Here is a 22,538-nt window from a genome sequence, read left to right as displayed (position 1 = left end):
CTCTGCATGAATGCCTGAGTAGATTTGGAGCGGTGTTTTGGATCATTGTCTTGCTGAAATATCCATCCCCTGCGTAACTTCAACTACGTCACTGATTCTTGCACATTATTGTCAAGAATCTGCTGATACTGAGTTGAATGCATGCGACCCTCAACTTTAACTAGATTCCCGGTGCCGCCATTGGCCACACAGCCCCAAAGCATGATGGAACCTCCTCCAAATTTTACTGTGGGTAGCAAGTGCTTTTCTTGGAATGCCGTGTTTTCTTGCCTCCATGCATAACGCCTTTATGTATGACCAAACAACTCAATCTTTGTTTCATCAGTCCACAGGACCTTCTTCCAAAATGTAACTGGCTTCTCCAAATGTGCTTTTGCATACCTCAGGCGACTCTGTTTGTGGCGTGCTTGCAGAAATGGCTTCTTTCCCATCACTCTCCCATACAGCTTCTCCTTGTGCAACATGCGCTGTATTGTTGACCGATGCACATTGACACCATCTGCAGCAAGATGATGCTGCAGGTCTTTGGAGGTGGTCTGTGGATTGTCCTTGACTGTTCTCACCATTCTTCTTCTCTGCCTTTCTGATATTTTTCTTGGCCTGCCACTTCAGGGCTTAACAAGAACTGTACCTGTGTTCTTCCATTTCCTTACTATGTTCCTCACAGTGGAAACCGACAGTTTAAATCTCTGAGACAACTTTTTGTCTCCTTCCCCTGAACAACTATGTTGAATAATCTTTGTTTTCAGATCATTTGAGAGTTGTTTTGAGGAGCCCATGATGCCACTCTTCATAGGAGATTCAAATAGGAGAACAACTTGCAAGTGGCCACCTTAAATACCTTTTCTCATGATAGGATACACCTGTCTATGAAGTGCAAAGCTCAATGAGGTTACAAAACCAATTTAGTGCTTTAGTAAGTCAGTAAAAAGTAGTTAGGAGTGTTCAAATCAAGAAATTGATAAGGGTGCCCATACTTTTGCACCGGTCAAATTTAGTTTAAATGCGGATTGCACATTTTCTGTTAGTACAATAAACCTCATTTCAATCCAGAAATATTATTCAGTCCATCAGTTATTAGATATATGAAACTGAAATAGCAAAAACCCAAATTGTTATCAAGAGAAAAGGTTAACATTAATGGGGTGCCCAAACTTTTTCATATGACTGTATATATTAAATATATTTTAAATATTTGTTTTCTTTATACCTTGAAAAAGGCTTCTTCAAAAACAAGAAGTGGACCAGAAAAGCCAATGATGAGCAAGGGCTGCGCAGCGAGTAAGGAGAACAGTACCCCGAGCACCGAGGTTGATACTATGAGCTCTGATACACCCATCAGTCCTTGTGTCTTCTCCCCTGAAAAAGGAAAGAAAGTTTGTAGTCAACAATATTGGTTTTTTTCTTGCAGCTTTGGATGTGGATGGAGTATGTAATGTAGGTAGAAGTAACTAAAAATGGACCAGAACTTACCTAAGAGACCTCCAAAGGTAATAGCTGGAGACAGAGCGGCAAAGTAGATGAACAAGGCGGCAGCGAAACACTGACTGTTGAGCCCATCCTTGATGTCGCTCCAGTACTTCACATACCGCCGACGTATGTCCCGAATCAGACCCCCAAAAAGAAATCCTGAACGTTCCAGGGGATCTAGCTCGCCATCGTCATTATCATCATCGTTATCCTCCGGCTTCATCTCACTGGTATCTGTGTAGGAGAGAGGACATGAAATCAGAGGTTTAATGCCCCTCACCCCCCAAAAATACCTCAAAAGGTCCTTGACTGTCTTACCTTCTGATAGTCCCGGCACTTTAGGATCGGCATGCTCCTTGGCTGATCGCCGCTGTTCCCTCTCCCTCCTCTTCCTCAGTAGATCCTTCTGGAAAGTAGCAATGGAGCGGAGAAGATCCTTCCCTTGCATCTCACATGGTGGAAGAACCATACTGCAATCCAGAAAATCATTGATGGCGTTCAGGAGGTCATGTCTATCTGCAGCCATGTACGCAGCTTCATGAAAGACCTGGAAAAAACAATACAAAAAAAACAAATTTACAGTGAAATTCCATTAATCTGGAATTTGGTATTTTATTGTCTGATAACCAGGCACTAATGCGGGCTTCACACGAGACGATCTATCGTGCACGAGCAATCGTACTCGCCCCCGTCGTTTGTGCGTCGCAGGCAATTAGTTGCCCGTGGCGCACAAAGTCATTAACCCCCGTCACACATACTTACCTCCCGGAAAACCTCGTTGTGGACGGCGAACATCCTCTTCCTGAAGGGGGAGGGACGTTCGGCGTCACAGCGACGTCACACAGCGGCCGGCCAATAGAAGCGGAGGGGCGGAGATGAGCGGCCGGAACATCCCGCCCACCTTCTTCCTTCCGCATTGCCGGCGGGACGCAGGTAAGCAGCAGTTTTCGTTCCCGAGGTGTCTGCGACATGTGCTGCCTCGGGAACGATGAACAACCGGCACGCAGAAGGAGGAACGAGTTTTTGAAAATGAACGACGTGTCAACGAGCAACGATAAGGTGAGTATTTTTGCTCGTTCACAGTCGCTCGTAGCTGTCACACGCTACGATATATCTAACGATGCCGGATGTGCGTCACTAACGACGTGACACCGCCAACATATCGCCCGATATATCGTACCATGTGACGCCGGCATAAGAGTATATGCACACAATGTCCTTAAGACTAGTGATGAGCGAACTTGTGGATATTAGGGTTCTCTGGACCATCACGGACACCCCCAAAAAAATTCAGGTTCGGCTGCCAAACTTGACCCTGAACAACAAACTCCATATAAGTCTATGGGGACCTGAACATGTGTGCTGTAAAATGGTGCTAGTAATGGCTAGGGGGATGCAAAGCAGGAGAAGAACACCTACCAAGTCTCCTTCGTAGCTATCACATTACTTCCGGGTCCGCTCATTAGCTTTTATGCATATTCACTGCTTCCCCCATCCACCCTCTGTGATTGGTTGCACTCAGACTGCTGGCTTCTGTGATTGGTTGTGGAGTATAAAATAAAGAAATAATTGGAAAAAAATGGCGCGGGGTCCCCAGTATATTGATACCCAGTGCATATAAAAGCAGACAGCTACAGGCTGCATGCCCTGCTGAGTGCGTTATCTTGGCTGTTTGTCAAAATACAAAGGACCCCATGCGGCTTTTTTAATTAATTATTTAAATAAATAAATTTAAAAAAAAACGCATGCGGTCCCCCCAATTTTGATACATCTGACCTCCAGGGTATTTTGGGGGTTAATAAATTCAAGAAAGAGGGGTTTTTTTTTGTTTTTTATTAAATAAAGGATTTTTCTTTGTGCTTTGTGTTTATTTCGTTCGACTTAGAGGGCTAATAATAGGGGGGTCTTACAGACCCCTCCACATTACTAACCTCGGGCTTGATGACAGCTGTGATTTTTTGCGAAATCACAGCTGTCATTAACCTGTTCTATTATCCTGATTGTGAACCCACCATGGAAATCAGAATGAGCCGGGTAAAATGGTGGATCGTTGCATCTAATTTCTCCCTTGTTTTTTGTGTCTTTATATCCATGTATCAGCTGTTTGTATGTCTCTGTGTTATGCAGTTTTTGAATAAAAATCATTTCAATTGATATTTTGATGATCCCAAAAGTTCTTGTTTGCACACCACTTTTCTTTTGTTTTCTGGAATATTTCTTCTCTTTGGTGTGTTTTTTTGGTTGATCCCTCCTATGTGTTTGGTGCCCTCTAAACAATTTATCCTCTGACAATTCTGGGGCGGCTGCAGGCTGCTATTTTTTAGCTGGAGGGGCCAATAACCATGGACCTCCCAATCCTGAGAATTCCATCTCTCAGCTGTCCGCTCTAACTTGGTTGGGTATCAATATTGGGGGGGGGGCTGTATGCCATTTTTTAAAATCATTTATTTAAATAATTTTAAAAAGTTGTATGGGGTTCCTCGTATTTTGATACACAGCCAAGATAACTCGCACAGCTGGGGCTGCAGCATGCTTTATCTGTCTGCTTTATCTGCTCTGGGTATCAATAAACAGGGGACCCTACGTCATTTTTTTCAATTAGCTATTTCTTTTTACACTCCACAACCAATCATAAACGCTGGCAATCATAGACGCTGTCACAGAGGGTGGGAGGGGGAAGCAGTGAATATGCATGAGGGTTAATGAGTGGACCCGGAAGCAGTGTGACAGCCGTGCGGGAGACTCAGTAAGTATAATTCTCCTGCTTTAATCTGTATTTTGATTACTGTTTATTTGTTATTTTTTATCCGGGTGGCCGAACCCGAACAGGAACCGGACATACACTAAAAAGTCTGTGTTCAGGATTCAGTACCGGTACAGACCCGAAAAGTTACAGTTCGGGATCACTCATCCTTATTTAAGACACCAGTGGACCTACCAAGGTTTTCATAGGTGAAGGTACTTTTAGAAAAAAAGCCACCGGCAGCTGAGGTGCCACAAAATCCTCAGCAAAAGCAAGAGCGAAAGTGCTTCAAGAAGAGCATGCAGGTTATAGAAGGTTGAATAAAATGATACCTTGATATCTGCGATCTTATGTTTTATTCCAGTGTAATCCATGTTTTTCTTAATATGTAGATAAGCTGTTAAGGTTTATGCGTGTGACATAAGATCTCCCTGAGAATCTGTCTTTACAGCTTATTACCAGTGTGAGACATGTAATGACTGACAGTCTGCTCTCTTGATATTTGTAATGCCTGGCTGGAACCACAGACTCAGACGGGCTGTAAAGGACAGACTAGAGGGAAGCCACTCACAAAGCAGGACCCCGAGAACCCAGAAACCCTTTAACCCCTATACAGGAATTTGGAATTACACAGGGCACTGGGGATCACTACGTGTGGAAGGCAGCAGCCCAGACGAGCGTAGTAGTCCGGCAAAGTCAAACCAGGAGATGCAGAACAGTGACAAAATGGGCAGACAAGGACGTAGTCAGGAAACGAGGCAAAGGTCAAATCCGGTTCTGGCAACGAGGTACAAAAACAGCAGGCAGGAGGGTAGTCAGAGAACAGCAGAGGTCAAAACACAGGGATCACTATTCAGAACAGAGCGGGAACCAGGAATACAAAACCATCTCTGGCAAGGATTATGAGACAGAAGGGACAATTAGAAGAGTGTGGTGTCTTCCCATTGGCTGTAGCTGAATGGAGGTAACATCAGCTGGAAGACACACGCCACCTACAGTCAGCCAGTGGTGCTGCAGATCCCAGCTTAGTGGATGAGTGGAGCCTGCGCCCACCGGAGCCCCTGGCACCAACTCCTCTCCCATCACCAGCACCGTCCATGGCGGGAATATGGCGTCGCCTGGTGATCGAAGCAGAAGTCGCAGGAGCGTACTCTGGTGGTGACGTGACAATATTATTATAATTATTACGCCCCCATTCATTTATAATAGTCTGTGAGGGCAGATTCTCAGGGAGATCTTATGTCCTGCCCATAGATCTTAACAGCTCATTTACATATTAAGAAAAACATGGATTACTCTGGGATAAGACATCGGATCACAGATATCAGGGTAACATTTTATTCAACTTTCAATGACCTACATGCTCATATAGACAGCTTAGGAGGGTGGATGCTACTGGCAGATTCCCTTTAAGTCTAGCCCTACATATATCAAATATAATCACCGCTAAATCTAGCACAATATATGTCGTAAAGCAATTTCCGCAATTGTAGATCCTGCTATGTATGCATTATTAATGCTCAATATTAGTAAAATGAGCAGCCGGCACAGTGTAGCCATTAAATTATGCATTATAATAACCCCGACAGAACGGAGAACAGAGCCTGGCTCTATATCACCAGCAAATTGCAGCCCGGCTCCGCACATGCACAGCCCATCATTATTCCGTCCGTCTGCAGAGCCTAATAATCGCCTTATAATTGCCGCTGCTCATATATATCCCGCACTTGTAAAATCACTGTAATTAAACCAATTGAATGGAGCAAAAAAAATCCCAGCGGGAAGTAATAATCACAGGGTGTCAGGACTTTCTTTACGGCCTCTGGAATTTACGCTTTTACCACGCGCCAGGAGATGGACGCGATCACGAATTTCCTGTTCAATCCGATAATTAATAAGATCTAATTAATGTCGCCCTCGTCGGCTCCATGATGATAGATCTCACATATTTGCAGGTCGTGTGCGCGGTAATATCAGGAGGGGGGGGTCTTAACTGTAATTTTGCGGCTACAGAAATAAAGCAAAAGTCAAATGTCTGATTCTTCAGGGACAGGTATTGTATTAAGTGCAGTGAATAAATTCTGTGCACAGGATTACATCAGTATTAAAGTGAACCTGCCTCTACTTCTGATCAAGTGTATGCACTGCAGCTCCATATTCTGTATAGATAGTATATCATTATGGCTGCTTGCACCTATCCCACTATAGCCTGTCTGCAGTCACCACTAGGGGGAGCTCCCTGTATACAGAGATACATGATAAGATCCTGTCTGCAGCCACCACTAGGAGGAGCTCCCTGTATCCAGAGATACATGATAAGATCCTGTCTGCAGCCACCACTAGGGGGAGCTCCCTGTATACAGAGATACATGATAAGATCCTGTCTGCAGCCACCACTAGGGGGAGCTCCCTGTATACAGAGATACATGATAACATCCTGTCTACAGCCACCACTAGAGGGAGCTCCCTGTATACAGAGATACATGATAAGATCCTGTCTGCAGCCACCACTAGGGGGAGCTCCCTGTATACAGAGATACATGATAAGATCCTGTCTACAGCCACCACTAGGGGGAGCTCCCTGTATACAGAGATACATGATAAGATCCTGTCTGCAGCCACCACTAGGGGGAGCTCCCTGTATACAGAGATACATGATAAGATCCTGTCTGCAGTCACCACTAGGGGGAGCTCCCTGTATATAGCGATACATGATAAGAGCCTGTCTGTAGCCACCACTAGGGGGAGCTCCCTGTATACAGAGATACATGATAAGATCCAGTCTGCAGTCACCACTAGGGGAAGCTCCCTGTATACAGAGATACATGATAAGATCCTGTCTGCAGCCACCACTAGGGGGAGCTCCCTGTATACAGAGATACATGATAAGATCCTGTCTGCAGCCACCACTAGGGGAAGCTCCCTGTATACAGAGATACATGATAAGATCCTGTCTGCAGCCACCACTAGGGGAAGCTCCCTGTATACAGAGATACATGATAAGATCCTGTCTGCAGCCACCACTAGGGGGAGCTCCCTGTATACAGAGATACATGATAAGATCCTGTCTGCAGTCACCACTAGGGGGAGCTCCCTGTATACAGAGATACATGATAAGATCCGATCTGCAGCCACCACTAGGGGGAGCTCCCTGTATACAGAGATATATGATAACATCCTGTCTACAGCCACCACTAGGGGAAGCTCCCTGTATACAGAGATACATGATAAGATCCTGTCTGCACCCACCACTAGGGGGAGCTCCCTGTATACAGAAATACATGATAAGATCCTGTCTGCAGCCACCACTAGGGGGAGCTCCCTGTATACAGAGATACATGATAAGATCCTGTCTGCAGCCACCACTAGGGGGAGCTCCCTGTATACAGAGATGCATGATAACATCCTGTCTACAGCCACCACTAGAGGGAGCTCCCTGTATACAGAGATACATGATAAGATCCTGTCTACAGCCACCACTAGAGGGAGCTCCCTGTATACAGAGATACATGATAAGATCCTGTCTGCAGCCACCACTAGGGGGAGCTCCCTGTATATAGAGATACATGATAAGAGCCTGTCTGTAGCCACCACTAGGGGGAGCTCCCTGTATACAGAGATACATGATAAGATCCAGTCTGCAGTCACCACTAGGGGAAGCTCCCTGTATACAGAGATACATGATAACATCCTGTCTGCAGTCACCACTAGGGGAAGCTCCCTGTATACAGAGATACATGATAAGATCCTGTCTGCAGCCACCACTAGGGGAAGCTCCCTGTATACAGAGATACATGATAAGATCCGATCTGCAGCCACCACTAGGGGGAGCTCCCTGTATACAGAGATATATGATAACATCCTGTCTACAACCACCACTAGGGGAAGCTCCCTGTATACAGAGATACATGATAAAATCCTGTCTGCAGCCACCACTAGGGGGAGCTCCCTGTATACAGAGATACATGATAAGATTGTGTCTGCAGCCATCACTAGGGGGAGCTCCCTGTATACAGAGATACATGATAAGAGCCTGTCTGCAGTCACCACTAGGGGGAGATCCCCGTATACAGAGATACATGATAAGATCCTGTCTACAGCCACCACTAGGGGGAGCTCCCTGTATACAGAGATACATGATAAGAGCCTGTCTGCAGTCACCACTAGGGGGAGATCCCTGTATACAGAGATACATGATAAGATCCTGTCTACAGCCACCACTAGGGGGAGCTCCCTGTATACAGAGATACATGATAAGATCCTGTCTGCAGCCACCACTAGAGGGAGCTCCCTGTATACAGAGATACATGATAAGATCCTGTCTGCAGCCACCACTAGGGAAAGCTCCCTGTATACAGAGATACATGATAAGAGCCTGTCTGCAGTCACCACTAGGGGGAGCTCCCTGTATACAGAGATACATGATAAGATCCTGTCTGCAGCCACCACTAGGGGAAGCTCCCTGTATACAGAGATACATGATAAGATCCTGTCTGCAGTCACCACTAGGGGGCGCTCCCTGTATACAGAGATACATGATAAGATCCTGTCTGCAGCCATCACTAGGGGGCGCTCCCTGTATACAGAGATACATGATAAGATCTTGTCTGCAGTCACCACTAGGGGGAGCTCCCTGTATACAGAGATACATGATAAGATCCTGTCTGCAGTCACCACTAGGGGGCGCTCCCTGTATACAGAAATACATGATAAGATCCTGTCTGCAGCCATCACTAGGGGGCGCTCCCTGTATACAGAGATACATGATAAGATCCTGTCTACAGCCACCACTAGGGGGAGCTCCCTGTATACAGAGATACATGATAAGATCCTGTCTGCAGCCACCACTAGGGGGAGCTCCCTGTATACAGAGATACATGATAAGATCCTGTCTGCAGCCACCACTAGGGGAAGCTCCCTGTATACAGAGATACATGATAAGAGCCTGTCTGCAGTCACCACTAGGGGGAGCTCCCTGTATACAGAGATACATGATAAGATCCTGTCTACAGCCACCACTAGGGGGAGCTCCCTGTATACAGAGATACATGATAAGATCCTGTCTGCAGCCACCACTAGGGGGAGCTCCCTGTATACAGAGATACATGATAAGATCCTGTCTGCAGCCACCACTAGGGGAAGCTCCCTGTATACAGAGATACATGATAAGAGCCTGTCTGCAGTCACCACTAGGGGGAGCTCCCTGTATACAGAGATACATGATAAGATCCTGTCTACAGCCACCACTAGGGGAAGCTCCCTGTATACAGAGATACATGATAAGATCCTGTCTGCAGCCACCACTAGGGGGAGCTCCCTGTATACAGAGATACATGATAAGATCCTGTCTGCAGCCATCACTAGGGGGAGCTCCCTGTATACAGAGATACATGATAAGATCCTGTCTGCAGCCACCACTAGGGGGAGCTCCCTGTATACAGAGATACATGATAAGATCCTGTCTGCAGCCACCACTAGGGGGAGCTCCCTGTATACAGAGATACATGATAAGATCCTGTCTGCAGCCACCACTAGGGGGAGCTCCCTGTATACAGAGATACATGATAAGATCCTGTCTGCAGCCACCACTAGGGGGAGCTCCCTGTATACAGAGGTACATGATAAGATCCTGTCTGCAGTCACCGCTAGGGGGAGCTCCCTGTATACAGAGATACATGATAGGATCCTATCTGCAGCCACCACTAGGGAGAGCTCCCTGTATACAGAGATACAGGATAAGATCCTGTCTGCAGTCACCGCTAGGGGGAGCTCCCTGTATGCAGAGATACATGATAAGATCCTGTCTGCAGTCACCACTAGGGGGAGCTCCCTGTATACAGAGATACATGATAAGATCCTGTCTGCAGCCACCACTAGGGGGAGCTCCCTGTATGCAGAGATACATGATAAGATCCTGTCTGCAGCCACCACTAGGGGGAGCTCCCTGTATACAGAGATACATGATAAGATCCTGTCTGCAGTCACCACTAGGGGGAGCTCCCTGTATACAGAGATACATGATAAGATCCAGTCTGCAGCCACCACTAGGGGGAGCTCCCTGTATACAGAGATACATGATAAGATCCTGTCTGCAGCCACCACTAGGCGGAGCTCCCTGTATACAGAGATACATGATAAGATTGTGTCTGCAGCTACCACTAGGGGGAGCTCCCTGTATACAGAGATACATGATAAGATCCTGTCTGCAGTCACCACTAGGGGGAGCTCCCTGTATACAGAGATACATGATAAGATTGTGTCTGCAGCTACCACTAGGGGGAGCTCCCTGTATACAGAGATACATGATAAGATCCTGTCTGCAGTCACCACTAGGGGGAGTTCCCTGTATACAGAGATACATGATAAGATTCTGTCTGCAGCTACCACTAGGGGGAGCTCCCTGTATACAGAGATACATGATAAGATTCTGTCTGCAGCTACCACTAGGGGGAGCTCCCTGTATACAGGGATACATGATAAGATTCTGTCTGCAGCTACCACTAGGGCGAGCTCCCTGTATACAGAGATACATGATAAGATCCTGTCTGCAGCCACCACTAGGGGGAGCTCCCTGTATACAGAGATACATGATAAGATCCTGTCTGCAGCCACCACTAGGGGGAGCTCCCTGTATACAGAGATACATGATAAGATTCTGTCTGCAGCTACCACTAGGGGGAGCTCCCTGTATACAGAGATACATGATAAGATCCTGTCTGCAGCCACCACTAGGGGGAGCTCCCTGTATACAGAGGTACATGATAAGATCCTGTCTGCAGCCACCACTAGGGGGAGCTCCCTGTATACAGAGATACATGATAAGATCCTGTCTGCAGCCACCACTAGGGGGAGCTCCCTGTATACAGAGATACATGATAAGATCCTGTCTGCAGCCACCACTAGGGGGAGCTCCCTGTATACAGAGATACATGATAAGATCCTGTCTGCAGCCACCACTAGGGGGAGCTCCCTGTATACAGAGGTACATGATAAGATCCTGTCTGCAGTCACCGCTAGGGGGAGCTCCCTGTATACAGAGATACATGATAAGATCCTGTCTGCATCCACCACTAGGGGGAGCTCCCTGTATACAGAGATACATGATAGGATCCTATCTGCAGCCACCACTAGGGAGAGCTCCCTGTATACAGAGATACAGGATAAGATCCTGTCTGCAGTCACCGCTAGGGGGAGCTCCCTGTATGCAGAGATACATGATAAGATCCTGTCTGCAGCCACCACTAGGGGGAGCTCCCTGTATACAGAGATACATGATAAGATCCAGTCTGCAGCCACCACTAGGGGGAGCTCCCTGTATACAGAGATACATGATAAGATCCTGTCTGCAGTCACCACTAGGGGGAGCTCCCTGTATACAGAGATACATGATAAGATCCAGTCTGCAGCCACCACTAGGGGGAGCTCCCTGTATACAGAGATACATGATAAGATCCTGTCTGCAGCCACCACTAGGGGGAGCTCCCTGTATACAGAGGTACATGATAAGATCCTGTCTGCAGTCACCGCTAGGGGGAGCTCCCTGTATACAGAGATACATGATAGGATCCTATTTGCAGCCACCACTAGGGAGAGCTCCCTGTATACAGAGATACAGGATAAGATCCTGTCTGCAGTCACCGCTAGGGGGAGCACCCTGTATGCAGAGATACATGATAAGATCCTGTCTGCAGCCACCACTAGGGGGAGCTCCCTGTATACAGAGATACATGATAAGATCCAGTCTGCAGCCACCACTAGGGGGAGCTCCCTGTATACAGAGATACATGATAAGATCCTGTCTGCAGTCACCACTAGGGGGAGCTCCCTGTATACAGAGATACATGATAAGATCCAGTCTGCAGCCACCACTAGGGGGAGCTCCCTGTATACAGAGATACATGATAAGATCCTGTCTGCAGTCACCACTAGGGGGAGCTCCCTGTATACAGAGATACATGATAAGATCCAGTCTGCAGTCACCACTAGGGGGAGCTCCCTGTATACAGAGATACATGATAAGATCCTGTCTACAGCCACCACTAGGGGGAGCTCCCTATATACAGAGATACATGATAAGATCCAGTCTGCAGTCACCACTAGGGGGAGCTCCCTGTATACAGATACATGATAAGATCCTGTCTGCAGCCACAACTAGGCGGAGCTCCCTGTATACAGAGATACATGATAAGATTGTGTCTGCAGCTACCACTAGGGGGAGCTCCCTGTATACAGAGATACATGATAAGATCCTGTCTGCAGTCACCACTAGGGGGAACTCCCTGTATACAGAGATACATGATAAGATCCTGTCTGCAGTCACCACTAGGGGGAGCTCCCTATATACAGAGATACGTGATAAGATTCTGTCTGCAGCTACCACTAGGGGGAGCTCCCTGTATACAGAGATACATGATAAGATTCTGTCTGCAGCTACCACTAGGGGGAGCTCCCTGTATACAGGGATACATGATAAGATCCTGTCTGCAGCCACCACTAGGGGGAGCTCCCTGTATACAGAGATACATGATAAGATTCTGTCTGCAGCTACCACTAGGGGGAGCTCCCTATATACAGAGATACATGATAAGATCCTGTCTGCAGCCACCACTAGGGGGAGCTCCCTGTATACAGAGGTACATGATAAGATCCTGTCTGCAGCCACCACTAGGGGGAGCTCCCTGTATACAGAGATACATGATAAGATCCTGTCTGCAGCCACCACTAGGGGGAGCTCCCTGTATACAGAGGTACATGATAAGATCCTGTCTGCAGTCACCGCTAGGGGGAGCTCCCTGTATACAGAGATACAGGATAAGATCCTGTCTGCAGTCACCGCTAGGGGGAGCTCCCTGTATGCAGAGATACATGATAAGATCCTGTCTGCAGTCACCACTAGGGGGAGCTCCCTGTATACAGAGATACATGATAAGATCCTGTCTGCAGCCACCACTAGGGGGAGCTCCCTGTATACAGAGATACATGATAAGATTCTGTCTGCAGCCACCACTAGAGGGAGCTCCCTGTATACAGAGATACATGATAAGATCCTGTCTGCAGTCACCACTAGGGGGAGCTCCCTGTATACAGAGATACATGATAAGATTCTGTCTGCAGCCACCACTAGAGGGAGCTCCCTGTATACAGAGATACATGATAAGATCCTGTCTGCAGCCACCACTAGGGGGAGCTCCCTGTATACAGAGATACATGATAAGATCCTGTCTGCAGCCACCACTAGGGGGAGCTCCCTGTATACAGAGATACATGATAAGATCCTGTCTGCAGCCACCACTAGGGGGAGCTCCCTGTATACAGAGATACATGATAAGATCCTGTCTGCAGCCACCACTAGGGGGAGCTCTCTTCATTGATAGCAAGCAGAGCTCTTGTATTGAAGCTTTCTATAAGGCAGTGACCGACCCGTGCACAGTGTGAGGTGAGGGTGTACTTACTTTGTCTGACATGAGAGTGGAGATCGAGCGGCCAATCTCGTGGTAATCCATATTAGACTGAGAGGGACCGAGCAAAACAAACAGGAACCGGACCGGAATTGGCACCTCCAGAACAGACTCTAGCAGGACCGCCTCGCTGAGACGCACAAACGCCATGGCGGGATTGACTAGGAACTCCACGCAACCTGCGGATAACGCCAGAACGTGCGGTCAGTGTCACACTGGAGGTACAACTCTTGGGAGAACAATTCTTTATAGCATGTTGTCTTATTCTTCAGCAAACCACACCCACTTGTCCAATAAGGGAAAAAAGTGTCTAAAAGACTTAAAAAAAGTATGAGGTTTTACATGTACGACAGCTACGAGACAATGAATGATCTGGGCAAAGGGGACATTTACTGACCCACGAGAACCACGGTGGCCTCTGCATTTTCCGGGATCTTCTCCATGAGCTTCCAGTGCTTTAGCCGGTGACCATCAGGTCCATTCAGCGTTTTCTACATCACAGAATCAGAAAAGAAATGGCAGCAAGTGTCACTGGAGGGAGACGGGAGCTGGGATCTCACTGTGTGCATTATCTCTGTGCTATCATCTCACTGTGTGCATTATCTCTGTGCTATCATCTCACTGTGTGCATTATCTCTGTGCTATCATCTCACTGTGTGCATTATCTCTGTGCTATCATCTCACTGTGTGCATTATCTCTGTGCTATTATCTCACTGTGTGCATTATCTCTGTGCTATCATCTCACTGTGTGCATTATCTCTGTGCTTTCATCTCACTGTGTGCATTATCTCTGTGCTATCATCTCACTGTGTGCATTATCTCTGTGCTATCATCTCACTGTGTGCATTATCTCTGTGCTATGATCTCACTGTGTGCATCATCTCTGTGCTATCATCTCACTGTGTGCATCATCTCTGTGCTATCATCTCACTGTGTGCATTATCTCTGTGCTATCATCTCACTGTGTGCATCATCTCTGTGCTATCATCTCACTGTGTGCATTTTCTCTGTGCTATCATCTCACTGTGTGCATTATCTCTGTGCTATCATCTCACTGTGTGCATTATCTCTGTGCTATCATCTCACTGTGTGCATTATCTCTGTGATATTATCTCACTGTGTGCATTATCTCTGTGTACGATCTCACTGTGTGCATTATCTCTGTGCTATGATCTCACTGTGTGCATTATCTCTGTGCTATCATCTCACTGTGTGCATCATCTCTGTGCTATTATCTCACTGTGTGCATTATCTCTGTGATATCATCTCACTGTGTGCATTATCTCTGTGCTATCATCTCACTGTGTGCATTATCTCTGTGCTATCATCTCACTGTGTGCATCATCTCTGTGCTATCATCTCACTGTGTGCATTATCTCTGTGCTATGATCTCACTGTGTGCATCATCTCTGTGCTATCATCTCACTGTGTGCATTATCTCTGTGCTATCATCTCACTGTGTGCATCATCTCTGTGCTATCATCTCACTGTGTGCATTATCTCTGTGCTATGATCTCACTGTGTGCATCATCTCTGTGCTATCATCTCACTGTGTGCATTATCTCTGTGCTATAATCTCACTGTGTGCATTATCTCTGTGCTATCATCTCACTGTGTGCATTATCTCTGTGCTATGATCTCACTGTGTGCATTATCTCTGTGCTATCATCTCACTGTGTGCATTATCTCTGTGCTATCATCTCACTGTGTGCATTATCTCTGTGCTATCATCTCACTATGTGCATTATCTCTGTGCTTTCATCTCACTGTGTGCATTATCTCTGTGCTATCATCTCACTGTGTGCATTATCTCTGTGCTATCATCGCACTGTGTGCATTCTCTCTGTTATCTCACTATGTGCATCATATCTTTGCCATGATCTCACTGTGTGCATTATCTCTGTGCTATCATCTCACTGTGTTCATTATATGTGTTCTGTGGCATCACTGTGTGCATTATGTCTCTACTGTGACATCACTATGTGTCTTATAACTGTAATGTGACATCGCTGTGTGCATTACCTATCCAAAACACAGCTCTGTCAACTGAATAATGGCTGTGGCCAGGTACTGCATCTATGCCCATAGGGGTGGATCTGCAGTACCCAACTGTGGCCACTATACAGTTGATGGAGTCATGCATCACCGCAACCGTTCATATCCAGCCTCCGCCAGGACTGGGAACAGCTGATCGGTGAGATTTCGGGTGTTGCACCCCCACCAATCTGGTATTGCTGATCTACCCTAAGGATTGGCTATGAATCTTAAAGTATCAGACAAGCCCTTCACGGTCGCTCACCTGCTTGTTGTCTTGGTCATTATGGGAATTACTGGTGGTCGTTTCTTTGGGCGGGCTGTTGGGCGTGACGTGGTTGCTTGCACCGGAGGTGGATGTGCTGCGAGTGTGGTGAGAATCTCTCCCGTCATTAGGGTGTCTACAAGAGAGAAGATGCTATAATATTAATAGACCAGGTTATCTTTCCTCTCTTACTCTTATTGAAATGAATATATTGACAACCTAGGTGGTACCTGATGGGGGTGTGCCCTCTCACACACTGACATCGTCCAATCAGCACTGATTGTGATGAGCACATGCCCAAGTGGTAACACCCAGTTGTCAATTTGGACATGAATTTCTTGACGCAATAACAGACAGACAGCACAAGGCAGTGACCTATACAAATCTGACTCAGAATTGTTATTTCATGTGTAATACAAGTATATTCTAGAATAGACAAATCAGGAGAAATAAAAGGTCTCGTGTATAGAGCTTTTACCATGACAAATATTTATACAATACCCATTAGACCATTCTGTAGACAAGTTCTGAAGGGTCATTGCTTTAAAGTCCATTTGATATATGACAATAATCAAATGAGATACTGTCACGTGTGTGTCACGGTTGACAGACAGGCCTGTGGTGCCCGGCTGCAGAAGGTCGCTGCATTTAGCTGCAATACCTGCTCCTTGATATTCCATCCTTTCTTATGTAGTGTGAATGGAGTTTTGTGTCTTCTCTCTTAGAGTTTACTCTTTCCCCTTTAGGACCCCGCAGAGATCTATTTTTTGCTTTCAGCTGCTAATCATTACCTTTCACCCTCTAAGTCTTTATATACCTGCATTTCCCCTTGGTATGTTGCTGGTGATAGAGCTAAGTTTCTATACGGAGCTGATTGCAGGCAGTCGGCAACCGGAGAAATGTTGTTGTATGTTGCTGCTCCTCTCCCTAAAGGTACCGTCACACTTAGCGACGCTCCAGCGATCCCACCAGCGATCTGACCTGGCAGGGATCGCTGGAGCGTCGCTACATGGTCGCTGGTGAGCTGTCAATCAGGCAGATCTCCATAGCGATCAGAGATCAGCCACCAGCGACCCGTGTAACGATGCTGTGCTTGGTAACCATAGTACACATCGGGTTACTAAGCAAAGCGCTTTGCTTATAGTTACCCGATGTGTACCTTGGCTACGTGTGCAGGGAGCAGGGAGCAGGGAGCCGGCTTCTAGAAGCTGCGGACACTGGTAACCAAGGTAAATATCGGATAACCAAGCAAAGTGCTTTGCTTGGTTACCCGATGTGTACCTTGGTTACCAGCATCCGCCGAAGCCGGCTCCCTGCTCCCTGCACATTCAGATCGTTACTCTCTCACTGTCAAACACAGCGATGTGTGCTTCACAGCGGGAGAGCAACAACCAAAAAATGATCCAGGACATTCAGCAACGACTGACGACCTCACAGCAGGGGCCAGGTCGTTGCTGGATGACACACACAGCAACATCGCTAGCAAGATCGCTGTTGCATCACAAAAAACGTGACTCAGCATTGATGTCGCTGGCGATGTCGCTTAGTGAGACGTGCCCTTAAGTCATCTTTGAGATAAGTTGTTTGCTTGCTTTACCCTGTTTGTTTTCCTTGTGTGTTCTTTAGGACTTAGTGGGGTTGACTAGCTCATCCCTCTCATTCATTACCTAGGTCCCATTTCAGGGTCAATAAGGGCATCCTTATGGGTATCCAGCTCGGCGCATAGGTGTGGAACCTATCTGGGGACGTCATGGGAGCCAGGGGCCAGCGGAAAGTTGTTTCAGGTGTCACCATCTCCCACTCTCCTAAACTCATGGTTTCCCTCTTCCCTCTCCTCCCTTTTCACTGTTTGGTTGATATTTCCCCATACCTAGTGTGACAAAGACCCTGTCCTGAACCTACAGTCCAATTAGACCTGTTGGTCGTATATATGTATATATATCTACATAGCTATTACAGTCCAGAATGATATATCTACAGTGACTTTGGTTACCTGTGCTTCAACAAAAGAGACTGCAGAACATTAGCACGATCGACAGATCTTATCTGGTCAGAAACAACCATGGTCTCTACGATCATCTGGGCAATTCCGGGCAAAGTGGTCTGGTCCAAATCCAGGAGTACAGCCCCTGAAAAACGAAAACAGTCATGAAACAGGACAAGACTTAAGGCTGCTTTACACCAGACAATCTATCGTGCGATAGATCGTCGGGGTCACGGTTTTTGTGACGCACATCTGGCATCGCTGGCGATGCCGGCCTGTGTGACACCTCCTAGCGACACAGTATCGCTCACAAATCGTGAGTCGTGTACTGGTCGCTAGGTTCCATAATATCGTTTATTTTAGTTGATCATCGTTTCCGTGGTAGCACACGCCGCTCCGGGAACGATGAGCAGCTCACCTGCCTCCCGCGGCCGCTGCCGGCTCTATGTGGAAGGAAGGAGGTGGGCGGGATGTTTACATCCTGCTCATCTCCGCCCCTCCGCTTCTATTGGCCGGCGGCCGTGTGACGTCGCTGTGACGCCGAACGTCCCTCCCACTTCAGGAAGTGGACGTTCGCCGCCCACAGCGAGGTCGCACGAGAGGTAAGTATGTGTGACGGGGGTTACTGACTTTGTGCGACACGGGCAGCGATTTGCCTGTGACGCAGAAAGGACGGGGGCGGGTACGATCGATTGTGAAATCGCACAATCGGTCGTACCATGTAAAGCAGCCTTAACACCCTGAATATCACTTTTTACTCTGGACTGAAAGATGCCATGTTACATTTACTGTGCGGCCCATCTGTGCAGCGTCAGTCTGCAGCTGTAAAGGCCACCGGGACAATGAAGAGTTGGAAATGTCTTTTTTTTCATATGTGGAATTAAAAACATTTATTGGCATTGCATCGTTCTTTTATAAATGGCTCCAAACTGCCTACATAAGAGAGTAAACCACTGAGACCTACCAGTTTATTAGCCATCAAAAGGTGCCATCCACAGACATCTCATTATATTGACATTTACCCTATTATCATGCCCAGCCACATATGCTGCCACAATGGTGCACCAGCAAATTTATCAAACACAGATGTCCCCATACCACTGATAGCCATGGGTGTCCAAAGGTGCCAGTTACAAAAACCCAGCACCAAAAATGTGGAAGACGAGGAATCTTCCAGGAGACCCTCAGTGGTCGGGACAGGTCATAACCAACAGAACACCAATGTCGTCCTGTATCCAATGTTTGGGGGCAACATCAAATATAGACTGAGTCCCTCCTCATTGCCTTTTTTATTTCAGCCACAAGGACCAAAAACTTTACTACCCAAATCAGAGAGCAGATAGATCCACAAAACCCACCATGAGTGATGGTCTTCCTGAGCTCCAGCAGGCTACGAAAGGACAGTGAAGCCACATGAGGTTTCCCCCATCGTGATGTGTCCTGCTCCACATCCTCCTCAAATTTTATCCATCGGGCGGTCTCCTTCCATTGCATTTCATGGGCTCCTTCACACACAAGCTCATTCAGCTCCACAAACACCTGGAGATATCAAACAAATCATCAATATAAATGGACCAAGCGGCATCTTGAACCATTGGCAAGTGTAGAAATGGCAGTCTCCCCACCATAATGGAAACAGAAAAGTGATGACGTAACCAAGCACTGCTATTCTCCAAACATCGGGCTCTTTGGTCATACCTCGTGGGGTGCCTTCTTCTCTGGCTTTTTCTTGGCACAGTTCATCTGTGGTTGGAAGACAGTGGCTTCCCTACGGCTTGCGCGGTTCTTCGTTATGATCTGCCTGCGCACCACTGGAGGATCCTCAAGATTCAGAACTACACAGATGGGATAACCAAGCATCAGCTAAGGACTATGTGGAGGAATAGTGGAAGGTTATGGTGGGGAACAGTCCCAATTATCAAGACCAATGGGTATAACAATGCTGTGTAGTCAGAACCATCAGAAAACATCCACGTGGTCATGGTGATATGTTCCCAGATTTTTGATTCGGGTTTCTACTCTTTATGCTATCTGCATTGTATATACCGCTCTGTTGGTCTCGCTACGTGGTTTCTGCAGAGGGGTTGTACGCCATCACTTCCTGGAGACTGTAATGGTCTGTTGACATTTCTCTGTCAATTGACTCCTACTCGTTACCATTGCCATAAAGCGTCTCCTGCTGCGCTGTTCATATACAATACCTGGGAAACGTTTGTCTCCAATATGGTCACCCCAGGAAAGTTGTAAAAACAAAAAAAAATTGTTTTCTCATCACTTGCTCCAAAAATGCAACATTGAAAAGTGATTATGATCCTTTGTTGCACATTCTGGAGCATTTGTCATGCCAGAGTGTTAACATTCTCGTAAGCTGACCATAGCCTCTGTCACACGGAGATTGTCACCAACTTCGCAGACTGTCATGCTGCCGTTGGGTTCTGTTCAGATTGCTGATTCTAACACTCCACATGATAACTTTTCTGGGGTATGTGATCAGAGCAAGCTGACTTGGGCATCAACCAGATTGGTAGTTTATAGGCAGACTAGCAAGAGTTAATCTCTGCTGGTCTGCTTGTGAGTCATCTTTGATCACATGTTATGGGGGAGCCAATCACATATGCTCTTCTCCTATATATGCTGGCTGGACACTTCCATTAGTGCCAGCTATAGTTTATCTTAATTGGTCTGGGGAGGAGTGGTGATCCAGACTATCTGGCGTGATACCTGTTGCTGTGTGTAGCCATGAAGTTTACCCTTGTTGCCTTTTTGTTGCTGCCCTCCTGCTCTTGTTTTTCTAGTGTGTGTGTGTTTGTAAAACAGTTTTGGTTTTCCCTTGTCTGTCCTTATCTGTTAATCATCTCACTCCTGACCCATCCCTCCCTGGGGGAGAAGGGTATTAGAGTAGTATTTCTTAGGAGTATAGAAAGACATGGAACTCCAGCATCAACACTATTAGGAGTAATCCGGAGGCGATGTCCCCAGGCATAAGGAACAGCATAGGAGCCCCCTGTCTCTGGCTATCCCAAAGTAACATTGTGACATACTCAGAGAGCTATTGACCAAAAGATTATTCATCAAGCAGGTATGTCTCCAGATTCCACATCCACATGAGCACTTATTTAAGCCACTGCCAGGCAATTAGTGCCTGCTTATCTCCTCGGCAAACAAAATAATCGACCATTGAAATTCCAAAGGTTGATCCTTCTTTCCCCTGACATCATCTATTGAGGGAAAGTCAGTAAGCCCCTCTACAGATCAGATGGTCAGCCGGTTCAGACAACTACTTACAACTTCCATACACTGTGTAGAGGACTATTATGACTTAACCTTCATTAATGAATCTTTGTTCTAAGGCTTGGATGAGTACTGTTCTAAAAAGATACTCAGGTTCTTAAAGGAATTCACCATTATGTGACATTAGACAACCCCTTTGAGAATTGTCAACCAGCAATGGAAACATCTCCATCCAAGAAACCCTTCCCAGTTTATGTTACAGGGTGTCTGAACAATTAAATTAAACAAATGCCATAAAAACAGGAGGAATGTGATTGCTACTCACGGACATTGTCTCCTTCTGGATTGGACAGATGGATTTTGATGGATTCCCAAAGGTCATAATCCTCAAAGTTCAGAACAAACTCTTCAAAGTCTTCACGTCCTACCGAGTCCCTCATATTTCGGGAGGAGCTTTCTTTCCTAACCAGTTCATTGGAGGTTTCCCCCTTCACTTCATTCTCGTCTCCTTCTTGAATGGTCCTCATCCTTCTTCTTGACTACTTCCTCGAAATAATGTCCCTTAGCCTTACTCTTCTTATTGTCTGTGCCCAGGTCCTCTATAATGTGCGATTTTTTGGTAAAGGGTCAGCTACTCAAAGGAAATGTGTGAATACCAAGACAGCGGTTGGATCCTTCTCTCAATGTCTGCATATCACTGGTGGACTTCCTCACCTGACCTGTAGGCAGATGATGGTGCAAGACATAGCTCTTGCGTTCAGTAGACTATGGGATCCAAAAATTGCCTTTGTAATAAAATTACCCAATTCCTTCTCTATTCCTACCTGTTGGAACTGGAATGGTTGCTTGGGGTTTAACGAACTTTGGTCAATACATTCCTGCTCTAGCCTATTTATGGTCTACCTGCTTCTTCTGAAGACCATCCAATACATTTCCCCCTAACTCAACCTTCTCTCAATGTTCTTGTCTACAGCCTGTCCATCTGGTGTATCTTCTGTGTGTGCCGCTACCCACCAGTTCTATTGAGTTCTCCATGTCCTCGGGACATCTTCATGGATTTTCATGACGCTGAGTGACGACAGTCTCGGCCCCACGTTCTTTTTTTAGAATGTAGGGTGACACATGAGATGGTTCCCTTCTTTCTCTAGGACGTTGGGTAGAGGTCAATGGACAACCAACATCCAGATAGGTTCATCATTTATTCCGGTATTTTTTCTATATATCCAAGGTCCAGCGGGACTCATAGAACCATTAATCTTTTCTGCACACGCTGTATATTTTTAGCATTGAACAGACATAACTGTTGCTGAAATACAACAAATCAATACTTTCCCTTGGAGTAATTATCGATT

At 46.5% G+C, this 22,538-nt stretch overlaps 1 protein-coding gene across 1 annotated transcript in view; it reads right to left on the bottom strand.

Moving 5' to 3' along the window:
- The window catches only part of SLC4A3 (solute carrier family 4 member 3), a 34,941-nt gene extending 13,228 nt beyond the window's left edge, over nucleotides 1–21,713 (bottom strand). The window contains exons 1-10 of the mRNA XM_075318798.1: nucleotides 21,512–21,713; nucleotides 19,654–19,790; nucleotides 19,314–19,494; nucleotides 17,965–18,100; nucleotides 15,972–16,107; nucleotides 14,069–14,162; nucleotides 13,666–13,850; nucleotides 1,789–2,017; nucleotides 1,474–1,704; nucleotides 1,211–1,359 (exon numbers count right to left, since the gene is read on the bottom strand). Coding sequence (XP_075174913.1) covers nucleotides 1,211–1,359; nucleotides 1,474–1,704; nucleotides 1,789–2,017; nucleotides 13,666–13,850; nucleotides 14,069–14,162; nucleotides 15,972–16,107; nucleotides 17,965–18,100; nucleotides 19,314–19,494; nucleotides 19,654–19,790; nucleotides 21,512–21,713 — 1,680 coding nt within the window. The remainder of the gene's footprint in view (nucleotides 1–1,210; nucleotides 1,360–1,473; nucleotides 1,705–1,788; nucleotides 2,018–13,665; nucleotides 13,851–14,068; nucleotides 14,163–15,971; nucleotides 16,108–17,964; nucleotides 18,101–19,313; nucleotides 19,495–19,653; nucleotides 19,791–21,511) is intronic.
- Between the last annotated feature and the right edge of the window lie 825 nt (nucleotides 21,714–22,538).

Source organism: Anomaloglossus baeobatrachus, chromosome 7 (genome assembly GCF_048569485.1).
Source record: "Anomaloglossus baeobatrachus isolate aAnoBae1 chromosome 7, aAnoBae1.hap1, whole genome shotgun sequence".
Lineage (NCBI taxonomy): Eukaryota > Metazoa > Chordata > Amphibia > Anura > Aromobatidae > Anomaloglossus > Anomaloglossus baeobatrachus.
Note: the sequence above shows the minus strand (reverse complement) of the source record. Positions and strands in the feature narration are given on the sequence as shown.